Here is a 14,023-nt window from a genome sequence, read left to right as displayed (position 1 = left end):
ACTCTAAATGGTCATAATTCTGAACCATTCAAATGTTAAAAGTAATAGACCTTGAATTGATCATCACCCATTTATTTATTTATATTATAATTTTTAGCCTTTTAAAATCATTGTAGCAATGCTAGTGTCACGGGTTGCGTCCATTGTAATTGTAGACCCCTGGGATCACGTAAGGGCAAAATACCCAATAACCCCGTTTATTTGTACAGAAACATTTGTTCGCGTTAAATTTACTCGCCGTGGCTGTGTGATGGCCTGATGGGTTGCCATATCGGTTTTTGCTTTTCCAAGCCCGATAGGGTTGTCCGATTATCCGATTATCTGGGTTCAAGTCAAATAGAACCGGTTGTCAAATAGAAATGGTCGTCTTCCTACCTAGCGCGACCTGCAAACACATCCGGTCGTACATTGAGAGCATCTCCCTTGATAAGTACGGAAAATATTCTTAATAAACGGTTGGATGTGCGTGTGGGGCGCGCTATAATGATGGAGAGCGTATCTGAAATCTCCTTAGATTATGGTACGGTTACTGCGCCTCTTTTGAGCGCCCACCATTCCACCATTCCTGAGCAATCCACCGTTATAGTATGCGGGAACGAGTCCAAATCCCAAAGTCGTCTGCAGTTTCAATCGTAATAATGAAGTCAGTCACGCTACAACACCTCTAAAGTTTATGTGGGCACCACCGCACTGGCAATTCAGTTGTGTGTGATCCTCACGATGGACTAATGACGTGGTGGATTCCAGTACCATCATCTTTACGACGTGAACCGTGGCGTATAGGATTTGCGATGTGTTTCTCACAGAGTGCACTTCACAGCCACATCCCACCGTGGGTGTACTGAGAACATTTCCCATGAATAGTAACATGTAAGTATGAAAGATGTTTCTCATGTGCGATTGATACATGGTGTGAGGTTGGTGTTTTTGGTGGGTTTAGTTTTGAAATAAGTGCCTGTTTGGTTTGCAGGAATAAAGGTCTATTCTGATTCCCACTAACCGTTTGGTTGGACAGATCAGCATCTTATTTCCTTTCTTGCTGGAATGGTATGAGGAAATGACTATTCCTTTCTTTTTAATTTTTTGAATGAAATATCATTCTAATTTATTCTAATTTTAATTTTAATTCCAATTATTGAATCAAATAAACTATAAGAATAGATCAATCCGATTTATAATATAATTCCAATTCCAACTGAAAACTAAACTGACCCTAAATTTTCTAACCATGACCTATGAGTATAATAATTTAGATAAGCCCTTTCTGTGGGCCATTCTTAAAATAAGAGTGGAAACTTTGAATAGGAAAATACCCAAAAATTAAATATATAAGAAATACATGTATGATTTCTGACGTGGATTGGCAAATTGAACACGTGGCCCGTCAAGAGAAATACATGTATGATCATCCATATAGACCATATCATCCCTCCCTCAGTGTTGAAGAAATAAGGTGAAAATTATTGAAAAAGAACATTACTTAAGCCAATGACAAAGACCATTCCTTAAAGAAAACGATTTATTGGTATAAGTAATTATTTTTCACACAAAATACATAAAATTATTAACTCTAGACTAGATATGGGAGATTGGCTTCCATAGGGCAAGCGGGTGCCGACACCATTCCAATCACCTTTTGCAACCTTGTATTGTGAATATTTCTTCATCAAATAAAGCATATAAGTACAAAGAAATTCTCAATGCAAGGCTGTAAAACTGCTCGAACGAGTTTTTCCCTAATCAAAGCCAAACTCAAGATATGGGGCACTGTGGTGTGGATACTATAGAAAAAAAAATAGGGCTTTGTGGTGGGTCAGTTCTTCCTACTCCAGCCTGAACTCAATGTTTTAAAAACTGACCTAATGGCTAAACTGTTTTTCAAACCGGATTCAGTCGGGGCAAAGCCCGTTTGAGTGGCATTTACTTCCTTGCATTGAGAATATCTCCGTACTTATATGCTTTATTTCACAGGAAGATATTCCCAATGCAAGGTTCCAAAAGGCTGTGAGAACAGTGGGCATATTTGCAAGGTTGCAAAAGGTTTGCCTTGATGGAAGCCAACCTCACTGTTTTTGCCTATGGGTCATAGGTCAGATCATGCCATATTAGTATTATATATAGCCATATTTTATCAATAAATAATATATAATTATATTTTACATGTAACATATGTACTAGCTTATATTAATTTATATTTTTTAATTTAATATTTAATTTTATATTTGTAAAAACATTAAAAATTCTAATTTGGGGCCAAAAATGGCTCTTCATAAAAATAGCGGAACAAAGTGCCTAGAACACATCACAACTATGTATTGAGAACATCTCATGTGACAAGTACGGGAGATGTTCCCAATGCACAATGTGATCTCCTTAGAATTAAAATGTAAAGATGTTGAAAAAAATATTCACCCCAATTAAACATCAAGACTTCAATACCTCAAAAAATTTGTATATACATTTAGTATGCAATCCGTGACTCAGACACCAGATCAAACAGATTAATAATCAACCACCCAGGTTAAATAGTCTTTTACCTATTCCTGCATTTTACTAGAACCATACCTGAAATGATGATCGAGTGACGGTTTGAACAGTTTAACCCGCTAGGATGGATTGAAAACAATGGCATTAACCCTCCCCTCTCCCGTCTCCCCCAGGGGTGTAATTTCCCAATTCACCTCATTTTTCCCAACAGGAATCTACTACCAACATCGCCGGGAGATGTTCCAGATGTGCGAGTACTATGATTACTAGCAGATCTGAACCCTATTTTTCCAAATTCCACGCCATGCCGCATAAGGAACCCCAAGTACGGAATTGGGATGTTTGCGAACTAGAGAAAATTCCAATAAATAATTCCGCAACCAAATCCAAATCCAGTAATCTACCTTAATCCAGGCCTCAACCTAAGTTTCAAGTAGCCCAGACCTAACATTTTTCATGGACGTTGTCTGAAGAAATCTTTGCGTGTAAACATGCAGGAATCGGTGAGGCTTGTAAGGTTTGAAGCCTTAAGCGTGCAAACATAGAAATTTCCACGTACGAAATTGAATAGATAATGACAAAGTGACATGGTCGTTGATCGACGATTACAAGAGCTTGGAATTGTCTTCATTCTTTATTCTTTAAACTATTGTTATAATATTTGTTAATTGTAATTGAGTATCGCAGACCAAAACTCGTTCACAGAGACCTTGACCTTTTACGTTCCAAACTCTTTAAAAGCATTAACCGTTCAAGGCTTCAAGCTTATATTAATTTCACAGACTGACAGGGGCTGAACTAAACCTTTCTGCAGATGCACTAACTTCTCTGCAAGCTGGTTCCTGATTTGCTGCAGCAGCTTCATCCTTTCTTTGTAGTTAGCTTGTAGCTGAAAGAAATTGAGATGGGGAAGACCCAGATTTTAGTTTTTGTTCTTCTGTTGCAGGTGGTCGTCAACATTAATGGCCGATTCCTTAGATACAGGAGTTCTTCCCAATTGGTTTCGGATGGGATGGATGATGAGTCCCCCATGCTACTACTGAAAAGCCAGGAACCGTCGTCGTCGGAAGCCTGCGAACATATGTATGGCTTCTTGCCCTGCACAGAAAACCTTGCGGGGCATCTGTTCCTGGTTGTGGTTTATGAATACATGTTATTTATTGGAGAAAAGTATCTGTCATCTGGGAGCAAGCTCCTCTTCGAGATCCTTGGCGAGGGAGTCTATGGTGCCTCTTTTTTTCACATTCTTGGCACACTGCCGGAGTCCATGATTCTTCTTGGTAAGCTCCTAATTCGCCTTCTTTTCTGTAAAAAACACAAAAATGGATGACTGGTCACAAATGGGTTTCAACTTTCAAATGCTCGTTTCTTAAAAATCATTTTAAAACTTATAATTTGACTCAAGAACCTGGCCCTTGAAAGAGTAAAATGGTGGGACGAGACAGGTGTAGAGTGTAATCGACCCTTATAGTCCGGATTAAGGCTGAATTGAATTGAGAGTCCGTTTGGTTTTTAGGAATAGGATTCTAAAATCGGAATTATAATGGACTATTCTAATTTCAATTGTTTGGTTAAGCAGAATCAGAATCTCATTTCCATTCTTGTTAGAATGGCATTCCCCCATTTGAGGAATTGACCATTTCCTGCCCCTCTTTTGGAATGAAATTTCATTCCTGCTGATTTTAATTTCTATTCCCATCCTTGTATGAACCAAACAGATTATGGGAATTAATCATTCTGATTCTAATTTCCAAGGATTTCAATTCCAATTCTAATTTTAATTCTTATTACGAACCAAACAGACCCTGAATTGATTTGAGAGGTGAGATTGGTTCGACTTCGGAGAGAACAAACGAAAATTTTAGGCAGTAGTTTTGTGTACTAGCTCGGTAGCTCCATATTCTTAAACTTGTTAGTCTGCAGTAAGTAAGGCATTTAGACTTTCCTTTAAAGCTCTGTTTGGATGCACATAAAGTGAAGGAAAATGGACAATTTCTTGAAGAGGGATACTAATCCTACTCTTGCGACTGTTGTTTAGAGATAAAATATAATGGTGTTAGTTATTCTGATTATTCAAATATTATTATGCGCCCTTTTGGGAGGGCTGAAGCGTAGCAGCTCCCGGCTTTCAGAGGTAGACCCCACACAGACAACCCATGAGCTGCATGTGAAAAAATCGGGAGAACCCAAATTGGTTGTCACTCATGTCAGTTGTCAGTCGTCATTTGAAATTTTGAACTTCGAAGAGCTGTCTGTTTCGGCTCTTTGAATTACTTATGCAGAACGCTTCAAAGCAGCTGAGGCCTGAGCTAGCTTAGGTGAATATTCAAAGATGGGTACATTCTTTTAAGTTCTATTTATTTATTTTTTTTGAAATCGATTCAGAGGAATTGATTTAAGGCCCGGCCCGACTATCCTATAATTCGGTGGCTGATCCGATATAATTCCTGAAGAGTTATCGATAAGCAATCGACACAATATGTATCGGCTATTTAAACCTTGGTTTCACAGCTTACTGAATAACCATTACTTTTAGTTAATCTCGGCTATATCTCGGCTATATTTGGGCCAATGGGTTTGATTGGTCAATTACGTGAGAAATTATACTTGTACATTTGGTTGAAAATCAGTTTTTCTCTTACAAAAAAAAAAAACTCAGTTTTGAACTTGTCCCACATTGGATAATTATAATGTTTGTTTTCAGTATTTTAATAGGAGCTAATTTATACTCTTTAGAATTAGTAGATGAGAGTATGGGGATTTAATACTGCGCAACGCGTGCGCACGCGTGTACGCGCATGTATGTGGCACAATGAAGTGCTTTAAAGGCACACTTTGCTTGCACCCGCGTGGCTCGCGATGGGTGGCTCTGGTTTTAGTGCGTTGATCACCGTTGATCACCGTTGATGAGATCAATAGTCACGATCCGATCGGGTGTGATCAAGAGGTATAATTCAAAGTTAACAGTCACCAACTGTTAATAACTTTTTAAACAATCACAATGGTTGAAATTGTGACTGTTCAAGGTGCATTCTCTAAACTAGCACCTACTTTTTCCTCATACCTCTTCACAAATTATTTAAGGAACATGAATCAGACTCCAAAACACACAATTTTGAAATTCACTACTCTCTCTCTCTCAATCCGGTCTACTACAATCTCACAGAAGGTTTCTTTGGAGACTCTTCAACTTTACTGGTTGCAAATTCTCGTCTAAGACACTATTGTATCTTGGGAACGAATTTGCCTGTAACCCAACAGCAAACTCAGTAATATGGGTTATTTAAACCTTGGTTTCACATCTTACTGAATAACCATCACTTTGAGTTAATCTCGGCTATATCTGATCCAAGATCAACTGCTCAGCTGTGGAACCAATGGTAATATCGGGCCGGGGCGGCATGGCCCGATTTGTTGCTCAGCTGTGGAACCAATGGTAATGTTCGACGCCTGTAATAAAATACAGGTAGGCGTTCAGCTAATTCTTGCTCCCCAAAAAGTGTTTTATTCTTTTTTCTACTAGTAATCATAATGGACTCATTGAATTTCGTACAATAGGTTTCTGAGTCTCGAGTCTCGACCACCATTGATCTGCCTTGCGCTTCACATTTAGGCCTATGGGATGGGACCAATCCTAAATTTAAGGTCATTTTGTTGACCAGGGTGAGCCTGGGCTTTTCTTTTTAGGCCCAATAGGCCATAATGCTGCATCCTTATATCTGAATGAACCGAGCTTGGTAGGCCAGAGTTACAACGAAGCCCAATATTCTTCATCGAATTAAGCATTTCGAACATGTAATACTGTATTTGATGTATCTCTTTTGATGTGTATTTCCAGTGTCTGGACTTTCTAATAGCAAAGAGATAGCTCAGAAGAATGTCTTGACAGGAGTTGGCCTGCTTGTGGGGTCAACCGTATTGCATCTAACAATTGTATGGGGAACTTGCGTTATTGTTGGCAAGCACAAATTCTCGGAGCCAGAGTGTTCAGCCACTGAAGATTTGCAGAGTTCGGCTTCAAAACACTTGCAGTGCAAAAGACAATTAAGATGCTTAACTGGTTTGTTTTCTTTCTTTTCACTATTTTCACTTTGATCTTCCCTCAAATGGAGAATGCCATTTTAGCAGGAATGTTGGGAACCAAATTTTGATTCCATTCAACCAAACAGTTAGAGTTGAAATGAATCATTCGGATTCCAATTCTAGGCCCCTATTCCCATAAACCAAACGGGCCCTTAATGACTAATCTGCTACTTGCTACATTCCTCTCTTTCGCTTCCAAAGCAAGCAGATGTGGATAGTGGAATATGAAGATTAACGCATTTTATGCCATTAATTTTTCCGTTGCTTAAATGGAAAATAATGTCTTATTTACAGTCGTGTCTCTTTAGGAAAAACCGGTAAACAAAAACAAACAGGGGATATAAAAAGCATGTCTATCTCTTAAGTCTCCTGAACAATTTTTCCTTCTTTTGTCTATTTTATCTCATACAAAACTAACACAAGGCCTGATTTCTACAGGTCTTTCCTGTTCAATTTAGTAATTATCATTATTGATTCTCGAAATTTTTGTCCTTTAGGCCTGACTTGTTTGCACTGCAATTTCATTTGGACCGGTGCAAATTCTGATTTATTTTCATTTCAGCTTTATTGCAGATGAAATAAAATAAAACTTGAAGCAAAATAAAGTGAAACCCAAAGCAAAAGTGAATCTGAATTTGCATTATTCTTATTTGCACTTTCATTTGTTTTTACTATTACAAATGAAATTGCACTGCAAACAAATAGACAATTTGGAAAATGGTACATTAAATAAGGTATTCAATGCTATCACTTTTTAAGGAATTCTACCACCTCATCGTCTTTTAAGGCTCTAGCCTTTTTTATAACTTCATTTTGTAGTGAATATTTATGATTTAGTCTATAAATTTTCAACATGTAACATAAGATAAGGAAGGACTCCATGTGCCATCGTGTCTTGAACATGGAAAGTCTAAGTAGTAATTAATTATGGATGAAAGTTGTGTTTGGCCTCTCTCCTAAATGATTATAATTATGATTAGAATTTATCCACTTAATACTCTGTTTTAACTACTATTTATGGCCTTTTTGCAACAAACCTTTTTCTTTTCTTTTGCCTCCATGGGCTACACAATGGGGAATCTGTATCACATGCCAACAGAATATGCCACACATCTCATGCGTGGTAGATCCCACTTTTATGGTAGGTCCCAATTTTATAGTGAGATGTGTGGTGTCAGATCAAGTTGGTAGAGTGTTAAAACGCGTTTTATTGACAGAAAATCCCAATTCCACAACAGGGTATTCCATCCCCCAAACCATAACACCTCCCAACCCTAGTGCAAGCAGGGATTCTGATCCTGTTAATATAACGGAAAACAAAATTTTTCATTTTGCAGGTTCAGGCATAACAACTGATATAAAAACTAGCTACACTGCAAGGATCATGGTTCTATCTGGGATTCCATTCATTGTAGTGCAACTGCCAAGGATCTTCAGAGTGTTTTCTTGGGAGAGAGTTATAATATTGTTTTCTCTTATCATGTGTTTTGCATTCTTGCTCTTTTACTTCATCTACCAGGTAATCTATTTATTGCTCAATTGTCAACTCTACTATTTCATTTTATCTCTTTCTGTCATTTGTAACATTTATCATTCAAAGAAAGTTTATATTGATTTATTTATTATTTGAACAAAAAAATCTAATATTTAATCATTAATTTCTTATATTCCCTGAATATTCTTAATTTTAAGTGGCCACCTTAAACTCTTATTAATAATAAGACGAAGTGAAACCAGCTAGTGTAGTTGTAAAAGTCCAATCTCCTATCCCTAAAAAAATGAAAATAGCTAAGCTTTTAGCAATTTATATAAACATATCCCCACTAATCCAATTTTCACAAAATAAAATGTATCCTCAATTGGATATTCTTTATTTATTGATTGAAAATGAACATGTAGGCAATCAGCAAGTAAATGTCCTCCCCTGCAGTCATTTTTTATTCCCTTTTGAAAATGATTAATAAAATTTCAAGGTAATTGCTCCTCCACCTGGAGTAAATTTTGGATTATAAAAAGTAAATAATCTTCAAATAGAGACGGGAAAGTAAGAATTAAGAGTTGAAGAAACATTTGACAAACTAGCTTAATACTCAAAAATAGATCTAACTAGCTTATTATGAAAAGGTAGATTATCAAGTGTTTTCATAATTTGAGGTTACCAAAACTCAATACTAGCTAAAGGAAAGCCATGAATTTAAATTTAATTAGTTCCACCATATCTACTTGAATAGCACCATTGAGAAGCTTTTAGAAAATGCTAACTTTAGAGGGAGCTTGATTTCCTAGATTTCTATACCAACCTACTTCAAGTTTTCTTTTATTCTCTCTATCCAAAACCACTTACCGTCTGTTTGGCGTCGTTGTCACATCAGCACCATGTCTGAAAAATGGTGCTCCAGGAAACGGGCATTTGTTTGGAACCGTTTTTCCATAAAAAAACGGTGCTTAAAGCCATGCCTTGGAAATCGAGAAGGCATGGCTTGGAGCATGCCGAATTTGGTGTTTCCTGGAGCTGCAGCTTGTTGCTGCCAACAGGGATGTGAGGTGGCAGTGATGTGGCACTGGATAATGGGTACCAGTGCTGAAAACGTTTCCTGGAGGATTGGTACCAAACATAAAAAGTTGTTGCTTCAGGAAACGTCCTACCGGGCAGCATCGATGCTGAGAACGGTGCTGAGAACACACACATCAGCAACACCTGCAGCATCGATACCAAACATATACTAAGAAAATCAGAAAAACACATACATTCTAGCATTTAATATAAATTTACCTTCTACTATTCCCATTTAACATATTTAATTTCAAGATATTGGTTTCTGATACTTAACTATAAAATGCCATGTTATTTTCTAATAGAATTCTCTTAAACATTTATGCAGTTATTTCGACCTTGGATTCAAGAGAGAAGCCTAAACTATGTGAAGCATGAGCATATGAGACTACAAATTTTAAAACATGTCGAAAATCAAGCATTAGAGAAGCTCCTTGCAGATGATGGAACACCAAATACAAGTGCAATAAAAAGGTTAGATTCAATAGAAACTATGAGAAATATTAAGAACAGTTTCTGCCCTAAATGCACTACTTAATACAAATGCATCATACACTGCATACAGAGCATTGAGCTGGTGAGATCCATTTAGACTACTAAGGCTGCATTTGGCATTCCTTATTTTAAGGACTTATCTCCTTTTTGCAGTTAAAATAAGGAATGCAATGAGCCTATAAACATCTGAATGTACGGCATATAATGGATTATTGTAAGCAGTACAAGGGAAAAAAAAAAGAAAATGAAACTTGTATACCCTTGGCATTTCTCATAAACCACCACAGTTAAAGGTTCGAAAGTATTTTAGTTGACCAATGTTTTGTGTTTTCAATTACAGGCTATTTGAGAAAATTGATCTAGATGCAGATAGTTATATATCATATCCTGAGTTAAGGGAAATGATCAAAGAAATCAAATTTGGAAGGATAAATGTAGACAAGGATGATGCAATTGCAGAAGTCATTAATGGGTTTGATACAGATGATGATCATAAGATTACCATGGATGAATTTGTCAATGGACTTGTGAAATGGCTTTCTGAGGCTAAGGATATAATTGGGAACCAAGCTCCACATCAGCTAAAATCTTCAGAGGACTTATACAAGGTAACTAATCCCATGGAATAGCTTCCCCAGATGTAAAGTGCAATACTATTTCATCTCATCTCTACTCTAACCCAGTTAAAATGTTTATGCTTTATTAGTAATATAGATCAATAACCAGAGCTTCAGAATGTCAATAGAAACTTATCAAATAGAGTTTGTAAAATTCTCACTATTTCATTCAATTATTTTATCTTTTAATTCTATATATATTAATCAATTTAAATATTTATATAGGTTTTTAAACCTTTGATTCGGAAGAGAAAACTGACAGCAATGATTTTAGCACACCTTAATAGCATTGCAGCTGAAAGACTCCTCAAAAGTGATGGGGCACCTAATCTTCCTATTATAAAAGGGTTAGTTTTACTTTTTATTCATTATTTTCCAAGCTTTTGCTGGTAGTGTATCAACTGATTGTTTGATCATTCATTAAATTACAGGTTGTTTAAGAAATTTGATCAAGATGGAGATAACTATATTACACATAGTGAATTGAAAGAATTAATCTTTGGTGTCAAGTTTGGGAAGATACAGGTAGACAAGGATGGTCTAGTAAAAGAATTATTTGAAGAACTTGACACAAACCATGATCACAATATTAGTGAGGAGGAGTTTATTGGAGGAATTGAAAGATGGCTTAGTGAGCATAGACTTCATAAGCAAGGTTTTGCTTCTAAGGATAGACTGGACCTAGGAACTGTAGATCATCCATGGATTCACATAAAAGCTGTGCTCTTGTTACTGCTGGGAATCACCATATTATCTTTACTCGCAGAACCTCTTATAGAGAGTGTCCAAAATTTCTCCAGCAGTGCAAATATACCTTCTTTCTTTGTATCTTTTGTTATGGTTCCTCTGGCAACTAACTCTAGAGAAGCAGCATCAAGAATTATCTCTGCAAGTAGAAAGAAGTCGACTACTACTTCTTGGACATTTTCTGAGGTCTCTCTCTCTCTCTCTCTCTCTTCACACACACACACACAGATGTGTAGATCATGAATCAATAAAATCATATTTTCATAAGACTATTAAAACACACAAATATTTCCAATTAAACTGAAAATCATGCACTGTACACTGATTGTTGGTGACCAACACCTAAACTAATTTATGAGAAAATCTAACTCATTTCATTTCTGTTGAACATTATAACAAAACATCCAGAAATAGATGTCATTGAAAGTGCTTGGTGATTTTTTTCAAATACTCCAAGGCACCAAATAAATCAACCACCTCTATACTACATGTTTATTAGTAAAGGGGAAAAAGGGCTTGAATCAATTGGGTCACCCAGATCGGGTTGTAAGTGCCAGAAATGAAGGTTCAAGTCTGAGAGCAGATACTTTGAGCAAAAAATGCCAAAGGTTAGGACCTATCCAGTTCCAGTCTACCCCTCCCAAGACCGCAGATATCTGCAATTGGGCAATGGCCTTTAATTGCATTAGAGTCGCATTCTAATTCAGGATGCATATACTTGGCTATGTCTTAGGTAACTATATATCCCTTTTTATATTTAAGACACTTGTATACATTCTTCTAATTGCATTAGTATCATTTTCTTTGTTCTTTTTGATGAAAAAATGAAGGCAATACAAATATAATCAATTTCAAGTTGAGAATGGAGGAGACAAAATGCATTAGACTCAGTTTGGAAGCAGTACAAATTCAAATATGTACAGTATAAATACATACAAAATAATACAAAATACAAGGTTTTGTGCTATACATATTTGTATTTGTACTCTTTCCAAACCGAGTGTACACATTTGTATTTGTACTCCTTCCAAACTTAGCCTTAGTATCACTTTTAATCCAGGACAAATGACTGCCTCTGATTCTCTGTTTTATGTTATATAAAAGGGACATTATCAAATGTTAGTTTATCCATCTGGGGTCTTGGGAGAGGCGGACTGGATACAACCTAACCTTTGGCATTTTTTTGCATAAAGTGGCCAGACCCCAGTCTCCATGTTCTCAGCCAGAGATTTTATCATCACACCAAGCAATGGTCTCATCTCTGTTTTTAGTCTATATATCCATACATTTAGGCTGTGTTTGGTTTGAAAGAAAAGTAGACAAACCAAACACAGCCTCAAGGAATTCATATTCTTTTTCTCTCTGTATAGGTGGTCAAGTTCAGCCTGGATGGGTTGAAATGACCAGAGCCCTGCTGCACCTCACCCATTGCAATCCCTATTCGCGTCAGTTTTCAGGGAAAAAATTGCATTTTTGTAGAAAATAATTAAACGATCTAACCTTTTTGGAGTTAAGTTAGGTCAACCCAAACCCAAACATGGCCCAATTCCCCCCCCCCCCCTAGCCTAAAAAATATGCATTAATAAATGTATATATAATGAAAATGCATCAATACCAAGGAGTACAAATACAAATATGTATAGTGCAAATACATACAAAATAATATAAAATACAATGTTTTGCACTCTACATATTAATATTTGTACTCCTTCCAAACTGAGCCTTACTGTTTGATTTAGTGGTTCAAATGTTAAACTGTCTCTTAAAGAATAAATTTCAAACACCTAATCTGAATAAGTGGCTGAGGTTCTAAAATGTTGAGTTAATTTTGCAGATTTATGGTGGAGTTTTCATGAATAATATCCTTGGGTTATCTGTTCTTCTATGCCTCATCTTTTTCCGTGGCTTAACATGGGATTTCTCAACAGAAGCACTAGTTGTTCTTGTGGTTTGCACTGTGATGGGTCTCTTTGCTAGTTTCCGCTCAACCTTCCCGCTATGGACATGCTTTATGGCATATCTTATGTACCCATTCTCTTTGGTGTTGGTTTACGTTTTCAACTATGCTTTGGGGTGGTCATAGTATTTCCAGTTTTACTAGAAAAAAGAGAAAAAAAAAAGTCATTTTTGCATGGCAGATACAAAATTTATTTCAGTTGCATTATTCACAATGTATAGAGTATGATCTGGAAAGTTTTTTGTAAGTGAAATTGGTTTATTTGATTGCTTTTTTCCACTGGATCAAACTAATCTCTCAATATCAAAATCATCTTCAGTTCGTTTTATTCCATTGTATTTTGATCGTTTTTAATTAGTTTAATTTATTAATGGTATTAATATCAAATCCGATCCATATTTGATGGATAAAGAGTCGATTCAAATATAATTATTAATATACTAAATTTGGATCTATCGGACGCCCATAGTCTAACAATGGGAACAGAATGAAATGGCAAAATAAGATTTAAGTAGCCGACCCCATATAACTAGACAAGGCTTAGATGATAATGATGTTGTTGTTGATGAAATTTGCATTCGGAGATATCCCATGCATTTGCAAAGCTGAATTTATCATCCTTTAAAGGCCTTACTTTCACTGAAATTGCATCAATTAAAATGCAACCCTAAATCTGTCTTCCTTTAGTTTCATTATTTTTTGGTTTTTTATTACTTTTGTTTTATTTTGGAATAAAATAATATTGGGAGAATTATTTCTATGGCGTTTTTTGGAATTATATTGTTTCCTGAGAAGCATTTTCTCAGAAAATTGTGCTGCATGGGTAGCTGTTCTCTCAAAAAATGTTTTTTTTTTCAAGTTTCCTATTTGGTACCACTGTTGTTGCTGCCGCATAAGCATTTTTCAATGTCATATTGGCATATTGTTGCTAGCAACAGTAGAAAAAAAAATGAGAAAACACCAAAAAGAGCATTTTTCATACCACACCTTTCCCGATTTTCTAGGCATGGTTTGAGAAAATGTTTTTTGTAAAAGAGGCTAAGCAAATATCAGGCATTTTCTGGAAAAATGGATTTCAGATGT

General features: G+C 36.2%; 1 protein-coding gene across 1 annotated transcript; it reads left to right on the top strand.

Moving 5' to 3' along the window:
- Window positions 1-3,087: 3,087 nt before the first annotated feature.
- LOC148873838 (sodium/calcium exchanger NCL-like) lies at window positions 3,088-13,229 on the top strand. The gene is made up of 8 exons (XM_088945205.1): window positions 3,088-3,767; window positions 6,326-6,547; window positions 7,908-8,089; window positions 9,453-9,598; window positions 9,960-10,227; window positions 10,462-10,583; window positions 10,668-11,169; window positions 12,818-13,229. The coding sequence occupies exons 1-8, from the start codon at window positions 3,392-3,394 to the stop codon at window positions 13,064-13,066; spliced, it is 2,067 nt and encodes a 688-aa protein (XP_088801331.1). The 5' UTR covers window positions 3,088-3,391; the 3' UTR covers window positions 13,067-13,229.
- The last annotated feature ends 794 nt before the right edge of the window (window positions 13,230-14,023 follow it).

Source organism: Nelumbo lutea, chromosome 1 (assembly GCF_056320005.1).
Source record: "Nelumbo lutea isolate HS-2025 chromosome 1, American lotus-T2T, whole genome shotgun sequence".
NCBI classification, from domain to species: domain Eukaryota; kingdom Viridiplantae; phylum Streptophyta; class Magnoliopsida; order Proteales; family Nelumbonaceae; genus Nelumbo; species Nelumbo lutea.
The sequence above is the reverse complement of the archived record's forward strand: the minus strand, read 5'-3'. Positions and strand labels throughout refer to the sequence as shown.